Source organism: Cherax quadricarinatus, chromosome 86 (genome assembly GCF_038502225.1).
Source record: "Cherax quadricarinatus isolate ZL_2023a chromosome 86, ASM3850222v1, whole genome shotgun sequence".
In the NCBI taxonomy this organism is placed as follows: Eukaryota; Metazoa; Arthropoda; class Malacostraca; order Decapoda; family Parastacidae; genus Cherax; species Cherax quadricarinatus.
In genome coordinates this window covers 15,477,794-15,502,966 of record NC_091377.1, presented here as the reverse complement: position 1 = coordinate 15,502,966, position 25,173 = coordinate 15,477,794, and the positions used below count along the sequence as shown (strand labels likewise).

Below are 25,173 nucleotides of genomic sequence, written 5' to 3'. Positions count from 1 at the left end.
GACCGTATGAATACTTTCCTTCCATCTGTGAGGCGCCACTCACGTCTTGACTCTCAACTATAAAGAAAGCACAGTTCTTTTTCCGCAGGAAGAGGTGGCTGACGTCTGTTCTCGGCGGTGTACTCACCTGTGTGTGGTAGCAGGGGACGATTCACAGCTCCTCGCCCCGGTGAGTTTGTGTGTGTGTGTGTGCTTGCGTGTATGAGTGCGTGCGTGTGCCTGTGTGTGTAAATAACACGCGCCGAATTGTATAATTCATTAAAAGTGGAAAAGTGTATGAAAAAAACAGAATATCGAGTATACAATATATATATTTATATATATAAATACATTTAATAACTTCTAAACATTAGGTACACAGTACGTCTATTAAATATCATAAACATATCTGAAACAACATAAGATATTAAGTAAATGTACTGTATATGCATCAGATTATATTAAAGAATAAGATTTGTAATTTACATAATCACATAAATATAAAACAAAATGCCCAGGCAGAGTCTTTGGTACAAATTCATCCTCAATAACAACATAATATTCACAGATGTTGGTTCCTTTTAGATTTTATCAAAAGCAAACAGTTAATGTAATGTTGACTGTCATGAGAGGATTGTTGGAGATTATAAAGTAATGTTGACAGTCATGAGAGGATTGTAGGAGATTATAAAGTAATGTTGACTGTCATGAGAGGATTGTTGGAGATTATAAAGTAATGTTGACAGTCACGAGAGGATTGTAGATTATAAAGTAATGTTGACAGTCATGAGAGGATTGTTGGAGATTATAAAGTAATGTTGACAGTCATGAGAGGATTGTTGGAGATTATAAAGTAATGTTGACAGTCATGAGAGGATTGTAGGAGATTATAAAGTAATGTTGACAGTCATGAGAGGATTGTAGGAGATTATAAAGTAATGTTGACAGTTATGAGAGGATTGTAGGAGATTATAAAGTAATGTTGACAGTCACGAGAGGATTGTAGATTATAAAGTAATGTTGACAGTCATGAGAGGATTGTAGGAGATTATAAAGTAATGTTGACAGTCATGAGAGGATTGTAGGAGATTATGAAGGATTAGAAAGTTAATTAATGAGATGTAATTAAACTACCTTTTAAAATAACCATTTTTGCTATTCTCTTTTTACCTTTATCTGTGTCTCTCTATTACTGTTACTTCCTTCCTACCTTCCTCTGTGTCCCTCTCACCATTACTGCTACTTCTTTCCTACCTTCATCTGTGTCTCTTATCGTTACTGCTACTCCCATCTCATATACCCTTTTTGTCTCTCTCATAGTTACTGCTGTTTGCTATTTGTGTCTCACTACTGCTACTACTTCCCATTACCCCCACCCCACCCCACCCCACCCCACCCAAGACATGACATGGGTTCAAGTCCGACCTGTTCTGTGATGTGTGTGTAATCTTGTTGCTACGATTTCGTGACCTTCTGCTGGTTTATTGGTTCCATAAAATAACTATCATTAAAGAATCAGCATTTTTTTTAGCTTCTCAATTAAAAACGCGAGAAAATATATATCCAACACGTTTTTCCTTGAAAAGAAAATCTCCACGTCACAGAACAGCAGAGGTAGGATTAGAAGATGGCAAGTGGAGAGGTATACGGTAGGATGGAGACCCATCCCAGTTCCCACTCAGAAGAATCCGTAGGAATTGTCCCCGTCTTCGTTGAAGGAGTTGTCCTCAACTGTGTCAAAGGCGTTATTCCTGACTGCGTTGTCTGGTGAGGTCAGCTGGTCTATGTCATCCGGTAAGGGCAGCTGACAGGTGGACGAAGTCCTGGCGCACACCAGTCCAGCTCCGCACGGACACATTCCCGTGTACAACTCCTTAATAAAGATCTGGCAATAAGAACGAAGCTCATTAATTTTTTTTAACATTACCAACACTTGCAGTTTCTAACAAAAACCAACACTAGCTACTGTCGACACTACCGCCACAGTTTCAGTCACTGTCTCAACCAACAGTCACAGTCACCATCACAACAGTCAGCTACAAACACCATCACATCCAACAGTCTCAGCCACAGTATATCATCACTCACATTTCTGATATTGTGCAAGTGGTGATATAGTGAAACTGCCAAGGATGGCGTTGATTTTGTTAATGTAGTGTCAGTTATTTGTGGTACATAGACTGTCTATATGACTGTAGAGACTCACGGGACAGATAGCACTCTCCAATAGACTCGTCCCTCAGGGCAAAATCTGAAGATAAGATAAGATAAGATAAGATTTCGTTCGGATTTTTAACCCCGGAGGGTTAGCCACCCAGGATAACCCAAGAAAGTCAGTGCGTCATCGAGGACTGTCTAACTTATTTCCATTGGGGTCCTTAATCTTGTCCCCCAGGATGCGACCCACACCAGTCGACTAACACCCAGGTACCTATTTGCTGCTAGGTGAACAGGACAACAGGTGTAAGGAAACGTGTCGAAATGTTTCCACCCGCCGGGAATCGAACCCGGGCCCTCCGTGTGTGAAGCGGGAGCTTTAGCCACCAGGCCACCGGGCCACAAAACTCTTCAGACCTAATGTAAAAAAAGGTGAGAACTAGTGACGTGAAATTAATGTAATTTGAACTGGACAATCGTCTGTACGCCGGAATGTGTTTGACTCTCAGTAGTCATGTACCGAGAGGTGTATATCTTAATACACCTAGACATATGGTTTGGTGTATATACACTTAGAGATGTACGTCTGAGGTGCATGTTACTTGGGGCTTATATACTTAAACATGTATATAATAGTGTGTATATAGAGAGAAGCATGTCGCTAGATGTATATACACCTTGAGATATAATTCATAGTGCATATACACCTAGAAGTAAATATCTCGGTATATATACACTCAAATATGCCTATCTTTGAAAATATATTCACCCAGAGATGTATATCGTTCTGTGCATTTGCATACAGAGGTGTTCATCTCCCACTATATATACATCCAAAGGTGTTCGTCCCTCGTTGTATATACACTTAGAAGTGTATGTCTCACAGTGTAAACACACAAAGCTGGGTGTCTAAAATGTATATACATAGTGTTTATTGTTGTATGTGTACATAATCAGAAATTTATGACTTAAATACACCCGGAAACGAATGTCTTTAATATACACACATAGAAGTTTGTCTCTCCCTGTAAATATATCCATGGATGTATATCTCTCAATATATATGTTGAGAACTTGCTTAAATCCCTGTTTTAGGAATACCAGTATAATTAACCGACAGGTCATAATGATCTCTTGAAGCAGAAACGTGAAGAAGAACGAAGACAAAGAACAATATAGTAGTTGAAATCTATGAATTCCTGGAGTATAATTGATTTAAAATGTCTTAAGACGTGGTAAAGGTACACTCAGGAACCTTTGGAACAGATAATGGAAAGAGGCCAAATGTGAATATTTGGGCCTCGTTGAGAGACAATCTTTAACAAAGGCAACGATTAGACTATTCTCAGAAGACGACAATGATTTAGAGACCATCTTCAACTGAAGACAACAGTCAGAGAACATCTTCAACTGAAGACAACAGTCAGAGAACATCTTCAACTGAAGTCAATAGTTAGAGTCCATCTTCAACTGAAGACAATAGTCAGAGAACATCTTCCAGAGAAGACAATAGTCAGAGAACATCTTCCAGAGAAGACAATAGTCAGAAAACATCTTCAAGAGAAGACAATAGTCAGAGAACATCTTCAACAGAAGACAGAGACCGACGTCAACAGATGAAAAGTCAGGGACCATCTTCAACAGATGGTAACAGTCAGGTACCATCTTATGCAGTTGGTAATAGTCAGAGACCATCTTTCACAGATAATAACAGTTAGGGACCATCTTCAACAGGTGGTAACAGAGACCATCTTCCACAGATGGCAACAGACAAGACATAAAAATATTGAAAATGAATGTACACAGAGTTCCACAGTCAAACATTAGCCAATTTAGTCAAAATCTAGGAAGTATGATAACTGATGCACGCATGAACAAAGATCACTTACTACTCTCAGGTGACTTCAATATAAATCTCCTGCAAGACCAGGACCCACACGTTACTGAATTCACAAACACAATGAGTAACTGTATGTTACTACCAACAGTAACAAAACCTACAAGAGTTACAGAGACTAGTGTTTCCCTACTTGACCACATCTGGACCAACACCATATCCCCTTTAAAATCAGGCATAATTACAGATAATACCACAGACCACTACCCTACTTTCCTCATAACAACTCTTGGTAAACTACCCCAAGACACTACTAAAGTCACCTTCAGACTTCACAATGAGGCAGCCATTAATAACTTCGCAACAGCATTAGCAAACATTGATTGGCACACTGAGCTAGAAATCTATACAGATATTGACGAATGTATTAATAATTTTCTAAAAAAGACCCAATACCTCTATAACAAGCACTGCCCTAAAAAAACTAAACAGATGACAGCAAAGAGACTGAACAGTCCCTGGCTAACACCCAGCATTCTCAAATCCATAAATACAAAACACCAATATGAAAAACAGTACAGAATGGGTCACATAACCAGAGACCAAACAAAACGTTACTCGTCAATCCTAACCAGCCTGATAAGAAGGGCAAAAAAATTGTATTATGAGAACAGATTATCCAACTTACGAGGTGATATAAAAAAGACCTGGAAAACACTATCTGAAATTCTGGGAACAAAAAAGATATCACGAAATAGCGAAATAAAATTAGCAAAATCAGATGAACCCCAACTCCCACCAACAGAAACAGCAAACAGACTCAATGATTTCTTCTCCACTATAGGACAAAACCTTGCCCATAAAATCCCAAGCTCAGATACACCACCAAATAACTACCTCACCGGCAACTACCCGAACACACTGTTCCTAGCTCCGACTAACCCATACGAAGTCTCCCTTATTATCAATGCACTAAAAAACAAGGCAGGAGATTTAAGTACCTTACCACCCTTTATATATAAAAAAGTGTCACAAGTGCTATCTCCAATCATTGCAACACTCTTTAACAAATCCATTGAATCCTCCACCTTCCCTACAGTACTCAAAATAGCAAGGGTCACCCCGATCCACAAAGGAGGAGACCAAACAGAGTTGAATAACTATAGGCCAATATCCAACTTACACCCTCTCTCAAAAATCTTTGAAAAACTAATTCATAAACGAATCTACTCCTACCTTATCTCCCAGAACATACTCAACCCCTGCCAATTTGGATTCAGGCCTAATAAAAATACTAATGATGCTATTATACACATGCTAGAACATATATACACTGCAATAGAGAAAAAAGAAGTCCCACTGGGGATCTTCATTGACTTACGTAAAGCTTTTGATACAGTTGACCATGACTTGCTCCACGTAAAATTGTCACACTATGGTATAAGAGGGCACTCCCTCAATTACCTCAAGTCATACCTCAGCAACAGAAGCCAATATGTGTACGCAAATGGGGCAAACTCTTCTGCGCAACCAATTACAGTTGGTGTCCCACAGGGAAGTGTCCTTGGCCCTCTTCTCTTTCTCCTATACATAAATGACCTTCCAAATGCTTCGCAATTACTCAAACCCACACTATTTGCAGATGACACTACATACGTCTTCTCTCACCCGAGCCCAGTCACACTAGCCAATACTGTAAATACCGAATTACAGAAAATATCTACCTGGATGAGGACTAACAAACTTACACTAAACATTGACAAAACCTACTTCATTCAGTTTGGTAACAGAGCTACAGATGTCCCTCTTAACATAATGATAAACGGATCACCTATCACAAAGCTAACAGAGGGAAAATTCTTAGGAATCCACCTTGATAATAGACTCAAATTTCATACACATATACAACAAATTTCTAAGAAAATTTCCAAGACTGTAGGCATACTATCGAAGATACGGTACTATGTTCCACAGTCAGCCCTCCTGGCCCTATATCACTCTCTTATTTACCCCTATCTCACCTATGGAATTTGTGCATGGGGCTCAACAACAGTTAACCATCTCAGACCACTAATTACCCAACAAAAGGCTGCAGTTAGAATGATAACAAATTCTCACTACAGGCAGCACACTCCACCAATATTCAATACACTAAACCTACTCACCATACAAAACATCCATACTTATTACTGCACCTATTACATACATAGAACACTTAACTCTGATATTAACCCTCCCCTCAAACATCTCCTTGCCAACCTCAACAGAACACATGACCATAACACAAGGCACAGATCACTCTTTGATGTTCCTCGTGTTCATCTCACACTATGCAAAAACTCAATGCACATAAAAGGCCCTAAAATCTGGAATTCATTACCTGTAAATATAAAAGAAACACTACCTGTTTATAAATTCAAGTCTCTACTCAAAGATCACTTACTCACCCAAAACCAAATAAATACTGAATAACTGAACCTTATAAATTGTATATCTTAAATGTTTCTCACAATTATATCACATAAATGTTAAACCTAAAACCCAATCTAACTTTATTATTTTTTAAATACACTACCTAACAGAATCCTTCATATGACCTGTCTTTGTAATACTCACTTGTGCTTTATAGTAATCTGTTTACATTAATGTTTTATCACTGACTTCATCATTGCTTAATTAATCTTAAGTTAATTTTAAGCCAGCCCGTAATGCTATGCATAGTATAAGTGGCTTTGGCATACTGCTCTTATCTGTATTTTTTTGTACCTCTGTATGTGTGCACAAATTTATAATAAATAAATAAATAAATAAATAAATAAATACTTGTTTCTTAGTCCACATACTAGTGTCACAAACCACATACTAGTGTCACAAACCACATACTAGTGTCACAAACCACATACTAGTGTCACAAACCACATACTAGTGTCACAAACCACATACTAGTGTCACAAACCACATACTAGTGTCATAGACCACATACTAGTGTCACAGACCACATACTAGTGTCAAAGATCACATACTTTTGTCACAGACAGCATACTGGCGTCACAGACCTCATACTTGTGTCACAGACCACATACTAGTGTCACAGACCACATACTAGTGTCACAGACCACATAATAGTGTCACAGACCACATACTTGTGTCACATACCAAATACTTATGTCACAGACCACATACTTGTGTCACAGACTACATACTTGTGTCTCAGACCACATACTTGTACCGTCGTCAACATAACTGTGGTAATGGCAGAGTTAACCAACAAAATGTTAGGTGGACACAGGAGAGAGAAACATTGCCACAATAAAACGTCACATTTGGTGCATTTGTGTTCTTATAGCTACCATGATTTTGATGCTGTTCACTTGTGACTGTGTTCTTGTTCTTATGAGAAGAAGAGAACGGCAGAGAAGAGATTAGGGGAGAGGGGAAAGGGAGAGGAGAATAGAGAGAAGAGGAGAGGGCAGAGGAGATTAGAGAGGAGAGGAGAGGGTAGAGGAGATGAAATTAAAGAGAAGTGGGGAGAGAAGAAGAGAAGGGAGAGGAGAGGAGACGAGACGAGAGAAAAAAGGAGAGGGAAGTGGAGATGAGAAGAGAGGTAAAGACAGTAAAAGAAAGGGGATAAAATAATGGAAGATAAATGAGTGAGACTGACCGTAACATTGTTGGGGTAGTGAAGGTTACGGTCTGAGACTATCACTTCCAGGCGACACCAGTCACCAACACCACCCAGCGGGTGACAGTTCGGATAACTGTACCTCATGTATCCTGTAACACAAACATAACAACATGAGCATGAACAACCTCTGAAGTAGGCCTGGATGGAAATAAATGGTATAAAATACCGACACAATGGAAATATAAACACAAATGCAGTTTAATGTGATCCTTTATTGACAACGTTTCACCCACACAGTGGGCTTTTTCAAGTCACACACAGATCTACCTGGGGTGGAAGGTACGGGAGTATTTATAGTCATGTTCAGAATGTTGAGGTCAGGTGGAGAATGCTGCATCTGATGATCTACCTGGTGGAGTTATAGAGTCTTGGGTAGCTTGGCAGGGGTATTGGACAAGTTGTGAGTAGACCTTCTGCAGTGCTCTATGTTCTTATGTGGGATAGCGATGAAGAAGTTTCTTGGCCTACTGGCCTACTGGCCCATGAAAATCAGATTCTAATCTACCACATACACACCTAGTGCCTTGCAGAACGAAGTATTAATTAGGTGTATTGACGGTAGGTGAGCGTCCCAGAACGGGATCCATCTTCCACCTGATTTTAATAACAATAATATTTTTTTCTACGAATACATGATACAACTTATACAGACCATAGCTCACATCAATGACATATTATATAGAAAGCCCCTTGTTATGCGGAGCATTTCCCGCTATTTAGGTTATGTCCCCAGGGTGCGACCCACACCAGTCGACTAACTCCCAAGTACCTATTTATTGCTAGGTGAACGGGAACAGCAGGTGTCTTAAAGAAATACGCCCAATGTTTCAACCCGTGCAGGGAATTGAACCACGGATCTCAGTGTGTGAGCTGAATTCTCTACCAACCAAGCTATGTGACAATAGCACAGAATGAGGCATAAATTGGTAATATAGTTAAATATTAATTTTAAAGATCTAAAGGGAATCAGAAGAGACATTCACAAGTCATCACATGGAAACTAATATCTAAATTTCTTGTATTAAAATGGTAAATTAGGACACCAAAGAAACCAGTGTCCTAAAATACACAAGCACATCAAGCATGAAGCCACGCAGATGTTGAGCAATCAAGCTATCATGGAAGCCTTAAGCTCATCAGATGCTATACTCAGTCAGACATTATCGCATGAAATACAGTATTTCAGTTTTCCATTTTCTTCCTAAAAACACCAGTGAGTACCCCTCAGTTTCATGTTACAGTTGTTCATTACAGTTGTTCATTACAGTTGTTCATTACAGTTGTTCATTACCATTTTTCCGAGTTCACGTATATACTTATATATGTCGTGCCGAATAGGTAAAATTTGCGATTTTGTCTTAAATAGCAACACTCTTCTTGCCGAATAAGGCAAGCAAAAATTTATGTATGAAATAATTTTGCAAAAATCATTCTGAACCTACCTAAAAATATATATTTCATTGTGTTTGTTTTTATTAAATTATTGTAAACTTATCTAAAACATATTTAGTTGGATTAGGTAAAATTAAACTGTGCTTGTTATAATAATGTTAGGTACGTTTTTTAAGGTTCTTTTGGTACAAATTATTAAATTTTCAATAATATATATATATATATATATATATATATATATATATATATATATATATATATATATATATATATATATATATATATATATATATATATATATATATATGCAAAACAACCACTGTGAAAGAGTAGTGAAATTCCAAGCGCTTTCGTGACTACTCACATTGTCAAGCAATTATGAAAGTAATACATCAAAGGAAGGCAAATAAAGGGCTTAGACTACACCTCACAGTCAACCCCCACAACAAAGAAACACCTGAAGCTCGACAATACCGGACTCATAAATAAAGAGCAACACTGCAGTAGGTCCGCTGGTCCAACTAGACAGGTCCTCACGACATCCCACTAACAAAATATTCTACCCAAGAAATAAGGTTTATTATTTGTCCAATGTATTATTAAACTCTAACCAAATTTTATTAATTATAAATGAGTCTAATTTATATAAACCTCAACAATAAAGTTTATAGAATGGGCTAAGCTATTTAATTTGCCAAGGAAATGGTGTATATCTACATTCTTGGGCATAAGACATAAAATATCATCAATTAGCTTAGCCCATTCTATAAACTTTACTGTTGAGTTTGAAGAAAATAACTCATTGCCTTTCCTAGATGTTTTAATTATTAAGAGTAATAATGAATTCAAATTTAAAATTTACAGAAAACCTACAAATAACTGTTCCTATGTCCACTATTATTCTTCCCACCAAGATAAAGTTAAACTGTCTGTTTTCTCATCAATGTTTTTGAGAGCTTTACGTATTTGTAGTCCAGAGTTCATAGATGAAGAAATATCCAAAATTTATGAAATAGCCATTGATCTGAAATACCCGAGGAATGTAATTGATAAATCATTTAAAATTGCTAGAAATACTTTTTACAACCCAAAAAGGGACAACCAACCTTATTCAACTAAAAATATGTTGGTTCTCCCTTACCATGAAAACTTGGTTGATATGCTTTCTCTTCTTAAGACTTTTAATATTAAAGTTATATTTAAAAATCTTGATACATTAAAAAAACTTTTGATTAAGAATTCCCCCCAAAATGCTGACGGATGTGTCTATAAGATTCCTTGTAAAATTTGCGATAAAGTTTATTACGGTCAAACTGGTAAAAGTCTCGAACTTAGATTAAAACAACATAAATATAGCATTAGAACTGGACAAGATTCCAATGCTCTATTTATTCATGTAAGAGATTTTAACCATCCAATTGATTTTTAAAAAGTTGAGAAAGTTGTATCAAGCAAGTCCATGGTCGACAGGAATATAATTGAATCTTGTTTCATAAAAAGCAGTTTTGACAATAATATGAATATGTCCTTTGGTTTATATAAATTAGATCCATTTATAATTAATAGAATTTGGTTAGAGTTTAATAATACATTGGACAAATAATAAATCTTATTTCTTGGGTAGAATATTTTGTTAGTGGGATGTCGTGAGGACCTGTCTAGTTGGACCAGCGGACCTACTGCAGTGTTCCTCTTTTCTTATGAGTCCGGTATTGTCTCGCGTCAGGTGTTTCTTTGTTGTGGGAGTTGACTGTGAGGTGTAGTCTAAGCCCTTTAATTGCCTTCCTTTGATGTATTACTTTCGTAATTCCTTGACAATGTGAGTAGTCACGAAAGCACTTGGAATTTCACTACTCTTTCACAGTGGTTGTTTTGTATATTTTAAAATCACCTGTTTACTGTGATCTTATTGCATATATATATATATATATATATATATATATATATATATATATATATATATATATATATATATATATATATATATATATATATATATATATATATATATATATATATATATATATATATATATATACATATACATATATACAGGATGTTTAAAAAAAGATAGACCTGATTTGTGATTGTGTGTGTGTGAATAAAAATATTATGTATTTTGAGTATTCAGCAGGTTATCTGCGCTAAAAGGGTCTTTCATTATGGCTAAGAAAAGTACATGTAATTTACGATAAATTTATAAAAAGGGATACAGTGTATAAAGTCACTAATAGATATTTTTAATTGGGTAAATTTTAATGAATAAATCAACTTGTCCTGATGAGAGGCAAAAATTGTCTTAAGTTCAGATTTATGATGTTTGTATTAATTCGTTACATTATATTATAATGGGTTAAATAATGTAAATAAACTAAATTAAATGATACATAATATAATACAAATAAACATTAAATTACTGCACTGAAAAGTGTGTTGAGACTATGTAAGAGACAAGTGGGAACAACAACGATGTAAGAGACAAGTAGGAACAACAACGATGTAAACATTGTAAGAGACAAGTTACTGCACAACGATGTAAAGACAAGTGGGAACAACAACGATGTAAGAGTCAAGTGAACAACAACGATGTAAGAGTCAAGTAACAACAACGATGTAAGAGACAAGTGGGAACAACAACGATGTAAGAGACAAGTGGGAACAACAACGATGTAAGAGACAAGTGGGAACAACAACGATGTAAGAGACAAGTGGGAACAACAACGATGTAAGAGACAAGTGGGAACAACAACGAAGTAAGAGACAAGTAACAACAACGAGTAAGAGACAAGTGGGAACAACAACGATGTAAGAGACAAGTGGGAACAACAAGGATGTAAGAGACAAGTGGGAACAACAACGATGTAAGAGACAAGTAGGAACAACAACGATGTAAGAGACAAGTGGGAACAACAACGATGTAAGAGACAAGTGGGAACAACAACGATGTAAGAGACAAGTGGGAACAACAACGATGTAAGAGACAAGTGGGAACAACAACGATGTAAGAGTCAAGTGGGAACAACAACGATGTAAGAGACAAGTGGGAACAACAACGATGTAAGAGACAAGTGGGAACAACAACGATGTAAGAGACAAGTGGGAACAACAACGATGTAAGAGACAAGTGGGAACAACAACGATGCAAGAGACAAGTGGGAACAACAACGATGTAAGAGTCAAGTGAGAACAACAACGATGTAAGAGACAAGTGGGAACAACAACGATGTAAGAGACAAGTGGGAACAACAACGAAGTAAGAGACAAGTGGGAACAACAACGATGTAAGAGACAAGTGGGAACAACAACGATGTAAGAGACAAGTGGGAACAACAAGGATGTAAGAGACAAGTGGGAACAACAACGATGTAAGAGACAAGTGGGAACAACAACGATGTAAGAGACAAGTGGGAACAACAACGATGTAAGAGACAAGTGGGAACAACAACGATGTAAGAGACAAGTGGGAACAACAACGATGTAAGAGACAAGTGGGAACAACAAGGATGTAAGAGACAAGTGGGAACAACAACGATGTAAGAGACAAGTGGGAACAACAACGATGTAAGAGACAAGTGGGAACAACAACGATGTAAGAGACAAGTGGGAACAACAACGATGTAAGAGACAAGTGGGAACAACAACGATGTAAGAGACAAGTGGGAACAACAACGATGTAAGAGTCAAGTGGGAACAACAACGATGTAAGAGTCAAGTGGGAACAACAACGATGTATGAGACAAGTGGGAACAACAACGATGTAAGAGACAAGTGGGAACAACAACGATGTAAGAGACAAGTGGGAACAACAACGATGTAAGAGACAAGTGGGAACAACAACGATGTAAGAGACAAGTGGGAACAACAACGATGTAAGAGACAAGTGGGAACAACAACGATGTAAGAGTCAAGTGGGAACAACAACGATGTATGAGACAAGTGGGAACAACAACGATGTATGAGACAAGTGGGAACAACAACGATGTAAGAGACAAGTGGGAACAACAACGATGTAAGAGACAAGTGGGAACAACAACGATGTATGAGACAAGTGGGAACAACAACGATGTAAGAGACAAGTGGGAACAACAACGATGTAAGAGACAAGTGGGAACAACAACGATGTAAGAGTCAAGTGGGAACAACAACGATGTAAGAGTCAAGTGGGAACAACAACGATGTATGAGACAAGTGGGAACAACAACGATGTAAGAGACAAGTGGGAACAACAACGATGTAAGAGACAAGTGGGAACAACAACGATGTAAGAGACAAGTGGGAACAACAACGATGTAAGAGACAAGTGGGAACAACAACGATGTAAGAGACAAGTGGGAACAACAAGGATGTAAGAGTCAAGTGGGAACAACAACGATGTATGAGACAAGTGGGAACAACAACGATGTATGAGACAAGTGGGAACAACAACGATGTAAGAGACAAGTGGGAACAACAACGATGTAAGAGACAAGTGGGAACAACAACGATGTATGAGACAAGTGGGAACAACAACGATGTAAGAGACAAGTGGGAACAACAACGATGTAAGAGACAAGTGGGAACAACAACGATGTAAGAGACAAGTGGGAACAACAACGATGTAAGAGACAAGTGGGAACAACAACGATGTAAGAGACAAGTGGGAACAACAACGATGTAAGAGACAAGTGGGAACAACAAGGATGTAAGAGACAAGTGGGAACAACAACGATGTAAGAGACAAGTGGGAACAACAACGATGTAAGAGACAAGTGGGAACAACAACGATGTAAGAGACAAGTGGGAACAACAACGATGTAAGAGACAAGTGGGAACAACAACGATGTAAGAGACAAGTGGGAACAACAACGATGTAAGAGTCAAGTGGGAACAACAACGATGTAAGAGTCAAGTGGGAACAACAACGATGTATGAGACAAGTGGGAACAACAACGATGTAAGAGACAAGTGGGAACAACAACGATGTAAGAGACAAGTGGGAACAACAACGATGTAAGAGACAAGTGGGAACAACAACGATGTAAGAGACAAGTGGGAACAACAACGATGTAAGAGACAAGTGGGAACAACAACGATGTAAGAGTCAAGTGGGAACAACAACGATGTATGAGACAAGTGGGAACAACAACGATGTATGAGACAAGTGGGAACAACAACGATGTAAGAGACAAGTGGGAACAACAACGATGTAAGAGACAAGTGGGAACAACAACGATGTATGAGACAAGTGGGAACAACAACGATGTAAGAGACAAGTGGGAACAACAACGATGTAAGAGACAAGTGGGAACAACAACGATGTAAGAGTCAAGTGGGAACAACAACGATGTAAGAGTCAAGTGGGAACAACAACGATGTATGAGACAAGTGGGAACAACAACGATGTAAGAGACAAGTGGGAACAACAACGATGTAAGAGACAAGTGGGAACAACAACGATGTAAGAGACAAGTGGGAACAACAACGATGTAAGAGACAAGTGGGAACAACAACGATGTAAGAGACAAGTGGGAACAACAACGATGTAAGAGTCAAGTGGGAACAACAACGATGTATGAGACAAGTGGGAACAACAACGATGTATGAGACAAGTGGGAACAACAACGATGTAAGAGACAAGTGGGAACAACAACGATGTAAGAGACAAGTGGGAACAACAACGATGTATGAGACAAGTGGGAACAACAACGATGTAAGAGACAAGTGGGAACAACAACGATGTAAGAGACAAGTGGGAACAACAACGATGTATGAGACAAGTGGGAACAACAAGGATGTAAGAGACAAGTGGGAACAACAACGATGTAAGAGACAAGTGGGAACAACAACGATGTAAGAGACAAGTGGGAACAACAACGATGTAAGAGACAAGTGGGAACAACAAGGATGTAAGAGACAAGTGGGAACAACAACGATGTAAGAGTCAAGTGGGAACAACAAAGATGTAAGAGTCAAGTGGGAACAACAAGGATGTAAGAGACAAGTGGGAACAACAACGATGTAAGAGTCAAGTGGGAACAACAAGGATGTAAGAGTCAAGTGGGAACAACAACGATGTAAGAGTCAAGTGGGAACAACAACGATGTAAGAGACAAGTGGGAACAACAACGATGTAAGAGACAAGTGGGAACAACAACGATGTAAGAGACAAGTGGGAACAACAACGATGTAAGAGACAAGTGGGAACAACAACGATGTAAGAGACAAGTGGGAACAACAACGATGTAAGAGACAAGTGGAACAACAAGGATGTAAGAGACAAGTGGGAACAACAAGGATGTAAGAGACAAGTGGGAACAACAACGATGTAAGAGACAAGTGGGAACGACAAGGATGTAAGAGACAAGTGGGAACAACAACGATGTAAGAGTCAAGTGGGAACAACAAAGATGTAAGAGTCAAGTGGGAACAACAAGGATGTAAGAGACAAGTGGGAACAACAACGATGTAAGAGTCAAGTGGGAACAACAAGGATGTAAGAGTCAAGTGGGAACAACAACGATGTAAGAGTCAAGTGGGAACAACAACGATGTAAGAGTCAAGTGGGAACAACAACGATGTAAGAGACAAGTGGGAACAACAAGGATGTAAGAGACAAGTGGGAACAACAACGATGTAAGAGTCAAGTGGGAACAACAAGGATGTAAGAGTCAAGTGGGAACAACAACGATGTAAGAGTCAAGTGGGAACAACAACGATGTAAGAGTCAAGTGGGAACAACAACGATGTAAGAGACAAGTGGGAACAACAAGGATGTAAGAGACAAGTGGGAACAACAACGATGTAAGAGTCAAGTGGGAACAACAACGATGTAAGAGTCAAGTGGGAACAACAACGATGTATGAGACAAGTGGGAACAACAACGATGTAAGAGACAAGTGGGAACAACAACGATGTAAGAGACAAGTGGGAACAACAACGATGTAAGAGTCAAGTGGGAACAACAACGATGTAAGAGTCAAGTGGGAACAACAACGATGTAAGAGTCAAGTGGGAACAACAACGATGTAAGAGACAAGTGGGAACAACAAGGATGTAAGAGACAAGTGGGAACAACAAGGATGTAAGAGTCAAGTGGGAACAACAAGGATGTAAGAGTCAAGTGGGAACAACAACGATGTAAGAGTCAAGTGGGAACAACAACGATGTAAGAGTCAAGTGGGAACAACAACGATGTAAGAGACAAGTGGGAACAACAAGGATGTAAGAGACAAGTGGGAACAACAACGATGTAAGAGACAAGTGGGAACAACAACGATGTAAGAGTCAAGTGGGAACAACAACGATGTAAGAGTCAAGTGGGAACAACAACGATGTAAGAGTCAAGTGGGAACAACAACGATGTAAGAGACAAGTGGGAACAACAAGGATGTAAGAGACAAGTGGGAACAACAACGATGTAAGAGACAAGTGGGAACAACAAGGATGTAAGAGACAAGTGGGAACAACAAGGATGTAAGAGTCAAGTGGGAACAACAAGGATGTAAGAGTCAAGTGGGAACAACAACGATGTAAGAGTCAAGTGGGAACAACAACGATGTAAGAGTCAAGTGGGAACAACAACGATGTAAGAGACAAGTGGGAACAACAAGGATGTAAGAGACAAGTGGGAACAACAACGATGTAAGAGTCAAGTGGGAACAACAACGATGTAAGAGTCAAGTGGGAACAACAACGATGTATGAGACAAGTGGGAACAACAACGATGTAAGAGACAAGTGGGAACAACAACGATGTAAGAGACAAGTGGGAACAACAACGATGTAAGAGACAAGTGGGAACAACAACGATGTAAGAGACAAGTGGGAACAACAACGATGTAAGAGACAAGTGGGAACAACAACGATGTAAGAGACAAGTGGGAACAACAAGGATGTAAGAGACAAGTGGGAACAACAAGGATGTAAGAGTCAAGTGGGAACAACAAGGATGTAAGAGTCAAGTGGGAACAACAACGATGTAAGAGTCAAGTGGGAACAACAACGATGTAAGAGTCAAGTGGGAACAACAACGATGTAAGAGACAAGTGGGAACAACAAGGATGTAAGAGACAAGTGGGAACAACAACGATGTAAGAGTCAAGTGGGAACAACAACGATGTAAGAGTCAAGTGGGAACAACAACGATGTATGAGACAAGTGGGAACAACAACGATGTAAGAGACAAGTGGGAACAACAACGATGTAAGAGACAAGTGGGAACAACAACGATGTAAGAGACAAGTGGGAACAACAACGATGTAAGAGAGAAGTGGGAACAACAACGATGTAAGAGACAAGTGGGAACAACAACGATGTAAGAGACAAGTGGGAACAACAACGATGTAAGAGACAAGTGGGAACAACAACGATGTATGAGACAAGTGGGAACAACAACGATGTATGAGATAAGTGAGAACAACAACGATGTATGAGACAAGTGGGAACAACAACGATGTATGAGACAAGTGAGAACAACAACGATGTATGAGACAAGTGGGAACAACAACGATATATGAGACAAGTGGGAACAACAAGGATGTAAGAGACAAGTGGGAACAACAACGATGTAAGAGTCAAGTGGGAACAACAACGATGTAAGAGACAAGTGGGAACAACAACGATGTAAGAGACAAGTGGGAACAACAAGGATGTAAGAGACAAGTGGGAACAACAAGGATGTAAGAGTCAAGTGGGAACAACAACGATGTAAGAGTCAAGTGGGAACAACAACGATGTAAGAGACAAGTGGGAACAACAAGGATGTAAGAGTCAAGTGGGAACAACAACGATGTAAGAGACAAGTGGGAACAACAACGATGTATGAGAAAAGTGGGAACAACAACGATGTAAGAAACAAGTGGGAACAACAACGATGTATGAGACAAGTGGGAACAACAACGATGTAAGAGTCAAGTGGGAACAACAACGATGTATGAGACAAGTGGGAACAACAACGATGTAAGAGACAAGTGGGAACAACAACGATGTAAGAGACAAGTGGGAACAACAACGATGTAAGAGACAAGTGGGAACAACAACGATGTAAGAGACAAGTGGGAACAACAACGATGTAAGAGACAAGTGGGAACAACAACGATGTATGAGACAAGTGGGAACAACAACGATGTATGAGATAAGTGAGAACAACAACGATGTATGAGACAAGTGGGAACAACAACGATGTATGAGACAAGTGAGAACAACAACGATGTATGAGACAAGTGGGAACAACAACGATGTATGAGACAAGTGGGAACAACAAGGATGTAAGAGACAAGTGGGAACAACAAAGATGTAAGAGTCAAGTGGGAACAACAACGATGTAAGAGACAAGTGGGAACAACAACGATGTAAGAGTCAAGTGGGAACAACAACGATGTAAGAGTCAAGTGGCAACAACAACGAAGTAAGAGACAAGTGGGAACAACAACGATGTAAGAGACAAGTGGGAACAACAACGATGTAAGAGACAAGTGGGAACAACCACGATGTAAGAGACAAGTGGGAACAACAACGATGTAAGAGTCAAGTGGGAACAACAACGATGTAAGAGACAAGTGGGAACAACAACGATGTATGAGACAAGTGGGAACAACAACGATGTAAGAGACAAGTGGGAACAACAACGATGTAAGAGACAAGTGGGAACAACCACGATGTAAGAGACAAGTGGGAACAACAACGATGTAAGAGTCAAGTGGGAACAACAACGATGTAAGAGTCAAGTGGGAACAACAACGAAGTAAGAGACAAGTGGGAACAACAACGATGTAAGAGACAAGTGGGAACAACAACGATGTAAGAGACAAGTGGGAACAACAACGATGTAAGAGACAAGTGGGAACAACAACGATGTAAGAGACAAGTGGGAACAACAACGATGCAAGAGCCAAGTGGGAACAACAACGATGTAAGAGACAAGTGGGAACAACAACGATGTAAGAGACAAGTGGGAACAACAACGATGTAAGAGTCAAGTGGGAACAACAACGATGTAAGAGACAAGTGGGAACAACAACGATGTAAGAGACAAGTGGGAACAACAACGATGTATGAGACAAGTGGGAACAACCACGATGTAAGAGACAAGTGGGAACAACAACGATGTAAGAGTCAAGTGGGAACAACAACGATGTAAGAGTCAAGTGGGAACAACAACGAAGTAAGAGACAAGTGGGAACAACAACGATGTAAGAGACAAGTGGGAACAACAACGATGTAAGAGACAAGTGGGAACAACTACGATATAAGAGACAAGTGGGAACAACAACGATGTAAGAGTCAAGTGGGAACAACAACGATGTAAGAGACAAGTGGGAACAACAACGAAGTAAGAGACAAGTGGGAACAACAACGATGTAAGAGACAAGTGGGAACAACAACGATGTAAGAGACAAGTGGGAACAACAACGATGTAAGAGACAAGTGGGAACAACAACGATGTAAGAGACAAGTGGGAACAACAACGATGCAAGAGCCAAGTGGGAACAACAACGATGTAAGAGACAAGTGGGAACAACAACGATGTAAGAGACAAGTGGGAACAACAACGATGTAAGAGTCAAGTGGGAACAACAACGATGTAAGAGACAAGTGGGAACAACAACGATGTAAGAGACAAGTGGGAACAACAACGATGTAAGAGACAAGTGGGAACAACAACGATGTAAGAGACAAGTGGGAACAACAACGATGTAAGAGACAAGTGGGAACAACAACGACGTAAGAGACAAGTGGGAACAACAACGATGCAAGAGCCAAGTGGGAACAACAACGATGTAAGAGACAAGTGGGAACAACAACGATGTAAGAGACAAGTGGGAACAACAACGATGTAAGAGACAAGTGGGAACAACAACGATGTAAGAGACAAGTAGGAACAACAACGATGTAAGAGACAAGTGGGAACAACAACGATGTAAGAGACAAGTGGGAACAACAACGATATAAGAGACAAGTGGGAACAACAACGATGTAAGAGACAAATGGGAACAACAACGATATAAGAGACAAGTGGGAACAACAACGATGTAAGAGTCAAGTGGGAACAACAACGATGTATGAGACAAGATGGAACAACAACGATGTATGAGACAAGTGGGAACAACAACGATGTAAGAGACAAGTGGGAACAACAACGATGTAAGAGACAAGTGGGAACAACAACGATGTAAGAGTCAAGTGGGAACAACAACGATGTAAGAGACATGTGGGAACAACAACGATGTAAGAGACTAGTGGGAACAACAACGATGTAAGAGACAAGTGGGAACAACAACGATGTAAGAGACAAGTGGGAACAACAACGATGTAAGAGACAAGTGGGAACAACAACGATGTAAGAGACAAGTGGGAACAACAACGATGCAAGAGCCAAGTGGGAAGAACAACGATGTAAGAGACAAGTGGGAACAACAACGATGTAAGAGACAAGTGGGAACAACAACGATGTAAGAGTCAAGTGGGAACAACAACGATGTAAGAGACAAGTGGGAACAACAACGATGTAAGAGACAAGTGGGAACAACAACGATGTAAGAGACAAGTGGGAACAACAACGATGTAAGAGACAAGTGGGAACAACAACGATGTAAGAGACAAGTAGGAACAACAACGATGTAAGAGACAAGTGGGAACAACAACGATGTAAGAGACAAGTGGGAACAACAACGATATAAGAGACAAGTGGGAACAACAACGATGTAAGAGACAAATGGGAACAACAACGATATAAGAGACAAGTGGGAACAACAACGATGTAAGAGTCAAGTTGGAACAACAACGATGTATGAGACAAGATGGAACAACAACGATGTATGAGACAAGTGGGAACAACAACGATGTAAGAGACAAGTGGGAACAACAACGATGTAAGAGACAAGTGGGAACAACAACGATGTAAGAGACAAGTTGGAACAACAAAGATGTAAGAGACAAGTGGGAACAACAACGATGTAAGAGACAAGTGGGAACAACAACGATGTAAGAGACAAGTGGGAACAACAACGATGTAAGAGACAAGTGGGAACAACAACGATGTAAGAGACAAGTGGGAACAACAACGATGTAAGAGACAAGTGGGAACAACAACGATGTAAGAGACAAGTGGGAACAACAACGATGTAAGAGACAAGTGGGAACAACAACGATGTAAGAGACAAGTGGGAACAACAACGATGTAAGAGACAAGTGGGAACAACAACGATGTAAGAGTCAAGTGGGAACAACAACGATGTATGAGACAAGATGGAACAACAACGATGTATGAGACAAGTGGGAACAACAACGATGTAAGAGACAAGTGGGAACAACAACGATGTAAGAGACAAGTGGGAACAACAACGATGTAAGAGACAAGTGGGAACAACAACGATGTAAGAGTCAAGTGGGAACAACAACGATGTATGAGACAAGATGGAACAACAACGATGTAAGAGACAAGTGGGAACAACAACGATGTAAGAGACAAGTGGGAACAACAACGATGTAAGAGACAAGTGGGAACAACAACGATGTAAGAGTCAAGTGGGAACAACAAAGATGTAAGAGACAAGTGGGAACAACAACGATGTAAGAGACAAGTGGGAACAACAACGATGTAAGAGACAAGTGGGAACAACAACGATGTAAGAGACAAGTGGGAACAACAACGATATAAGAGACAAGTGGGAACAACAACGATGTTAGAGACAAGTAGGAACAACAAAGATGTAAGAGACAAGTGGGAACAACAACGATGTAAGAGACAAGTGGGAACAACAACGATGTAAGAGACAAGTGGGAACAACAAGGATGTAAGAGACAAGTGGGAACAACAAGGATGTAAGAGACAAGTGGGAACAACAAAGATGTAAGAGACAAATGGGAACAACAACGATGTAAAAGACAAGTGTGAACAAGAACGATGTAAGAGACAAGTGGGAACAACAAGGATGTAAGAGACAAGTGGGAACAACAAGGATGTAAGAGACAAGTGGGAACAACAAGGATGTAAGAGACAAGTGGGAACAACAAAGATGTAAGCGACAATTGGGAACAACAACGATGTAAGAGATAAGTGGGAACAACAAGGATGTAAGAGACAAGTGGGAACAACAAGGATGTAATAGACAAGTGGGAACAACAAGGATGTAAGAGACAAGTGGGAAGAACAAGGATGTAATAGACAAGTGGGAACAACAAAGATGTAAGCGACAAGTGGGAACAACAAGGATGTAATAGACAAGTGGGAACAACAAGGATGTAAGAGACAAGTGGGAAGAACAAGGATGTAATAGACAAGTGGGAACAACAAGGATGTAAGAGACAAGTGGGAACAACAAGGATGTAATAGACAAGTGGGAACAACAACGATGTAAGAGACAAGTGGGAACAACAACGGTTGTATTATTCATACAACACACAACAAACATTCTGGTTAATTGTCAGTGTTTATTTTACCATGGTCTTAGCTCATAGTATTGAAGGACTGTGGTCTTGAGTGGATGAGTTGAAAGGCTACTGACGTACCGATTTTGCAGCAGGCGGAGGGACCACAGGCTGAGGAGGAGGAGCAGGTGCCTTGGAACACCGTAGCAGACAACACCATACTGCTCACGCACACCACTAACAACACACTTCGAACTATTACCATCATCCTGGCGAGAAAAAAAAGTGGGTTAATAGGATTTAAATGAAGATAATATTACGTACCATACACACAGGAGCCGTGATCCCAGATTCCATCCCTACGAACACGGCTGCCCAAATACTGCCACTGGCAAATACTGCCACTGGCAAATTGGTGAACTACCTTTCCTCTCAGAACGATACCGCTAACGTCCCATTTCATAAAAATCATTGAAAGGGTTATAAGAAGCAAGATCACCACCCATCTAAATACCCATCAGTTACACAACCCAGGGTAGCATGGGCTTAGAGCAGGTGGCTCCTGTCTGTCCCAACTACTGGGCCACTATGACAAGGTCCTGGATGCTCTAGAAGACAAACAGAATGCAGATATAATATACACAGACTTTGCAAAAGCCTTTGATAAGTGTGACCATGGTGTAATGGCGCACAAAATGCGTGATAAAGGAAAAACAGGAAAAGTCAGTGGATGGATTTATAATTTCTTAACAAATAGACTTCTATTACTTATACTTCTAGATATGAAGCCAAGAATTCTGTTAGCTTTATTGCGAACACTAATGCACTGTTGTCATGGTTTTAGAATACTGCTAACCAGAACTCCTAAATCCTTTTCGCAATCAGTCGTATTAAGATCTACATTATTTAGTTTATATGTTGCATGGTTATTTACCTGTCCAACATTTAGAACTTTGCATTTGTCAATATTAAACTGCATCTGCCACTTCTCCGACCATTGCGTCAGTCTATTCAAATCATCCTGGAGTGCTCTAGTGTCCTCATTAGAATGAATTGGACGGCCTATTTTGGTGTCATCAGCAAATTTGCTTATGTCGCTATTTATTCCCTCATCTATATCGTTTATGTAAATTGTGAACAACAACTGGCCCAACACTGACCCCTGAGGAACACCGCTTGTGACGTGCCCCCATTCTGATTTCTCCCCATTTATGCAAACTCTCTGCTGCCTATTTGTCAGCCATGCCTCTACCCAGGAAAAAATTTCTCCTCCTATTCCGTGTGCCTTAATTTTCCTCAATAGTCTCTGATGTGGGACCCTGTCAAAAGCCTTACTGAAGTCCATATACACAATATCATATTCATTGTGTACGAATGGTATATAATACCGACAAGATGAGAATAAGACACATGTGCAACATCTGGATATCTTTATTGTAGACGTTTCGCCATCCAGTGGCGAATTAAGCCACAGGATGGCGAAACGTCTACAATAAAGATACCCAGATGTTGCACATGTGTCTTAATTTCATCATATTCATTACTATGATCTACCTCCTCAAACACCTTAGTGAAAAAATTTAGTAAATTCGTAAGACAGGAACGCCCCTTTGTAAAACCGTGTTGAGATTCATTAATCAATCTGTGCTTGTCAAGATGGCTACGAATTGCTTCGGCAATTATTGATTCCATAAATTTTCCCACTATGGAGGTAAGGCTTATTGGTCTATAGTTCGAAGCCAAGGACCTGTCACCTGCCTTGTTAATAGGTATTACATTTGCCATTTTCCACTTATCAGGCACTATGCCAGTTTGTAGTGATATGTTAAAAAGATTAGCCAAAGGTATGCTAAGTTCCTCTTTACATTCCTTTAACACCCTTGCAAACAGTTCATCAGGGCCTTAGGATTTGTTAGGTTTTAATTTCTCTATTTGTCTGAGGACCATGTCACTAGTTACCACAATCATACATAGTTTATCATCCTGTTCTACATAATCCCTAAGACGCGATATTCATCCTATGAAAGGTAGGAGCAAGTTTCTTTATATCTCTGCTGACTGTTGACCCTGACCATGGCCCTGACCATGACCCTGGCCCTGACCATGACTACAGACCATGACCCTGACCCTGACTCTGACCCTGGCCATGACCCTGACCCTGACCCTGACCCTGACCATGACCCTGACCATGACCCTGACCCTGACCCTGACCCACCCTGACCCTGACCATGACCCTGACCATGACCATGACCATGACCCTGACCATGACCCTGACCATGATCCTGACCATGACCCAGACCCTGACCATGACTCTGACCCTGACCATGACCATGACCCTCACCATGACCCTCACCATGACCCTCACCATGACCCTCACCATGACCCTCACCATGACCTTGACCACACCCATGTCAGCCCACAGAAACATTTCAATGTAAATGTTTAAGAATCTCTAGGCGTCAGTCAGTGGAAATATTACCATGTGTCAGACTCTGGTGCTGCTGGAAATATTACCATGTGTCAGACTCTGGTGCTGCTGGAAATATTACCATGTGTCAGACTCTGGTGCTGCTGGAAATATTACCATGTGTCAGACTCTCTGGTGCTGCTGGAAATATTACCATGTGTCAGACTCTGGTGCTGCTGGAAATATTACCATGTGTCAGACTCTCTGGTGCTGCTGGAAATATTACCATGTGTCAGACTCTCTGGTGCTGCTGGAAATATTACCATGTGTCAGACTCTCTGGTGCTGCTGGAAATATTACCATGTGTCAG

The 25,173-nt window shown here is 39.9% G+C and overlaps 1 protein-coding gene across 1 annotated transcript in view; it reads right to left on the bottom strand.

Annotated features, from left to right (window-relative positions):
* Positions 1-293: 293 nt before the first annotated feature.
* LOC128702948 (astakine) overlaps positions 294-25,173 on the bottom strand; it is a 53,540-nt gene continuing 28,660 nt past the window's right edge. Inside the window, exons 2-4 of the mRNA XM_070103662.1 lie at positions 22,538-22,665; positions 7,635-7,747; positions 294-1,864 (exon numbers count right to left, since the gene is read on the bottom strand). Coding sequence (XP_069959763.1) covers positions 1,658-1,864; positions 7,635-7,747; positions 22,538-22,664 — 447 coding nt within the window. The 5' untranslated portion in view covers position 22,665 and the 3' untranslated portion in view covers positions 294-1,657. The remainder of the gene's footprint in view (positions 1,865-7,634; positions 7,748-22,537; positions 22,666-25,173) is intronic.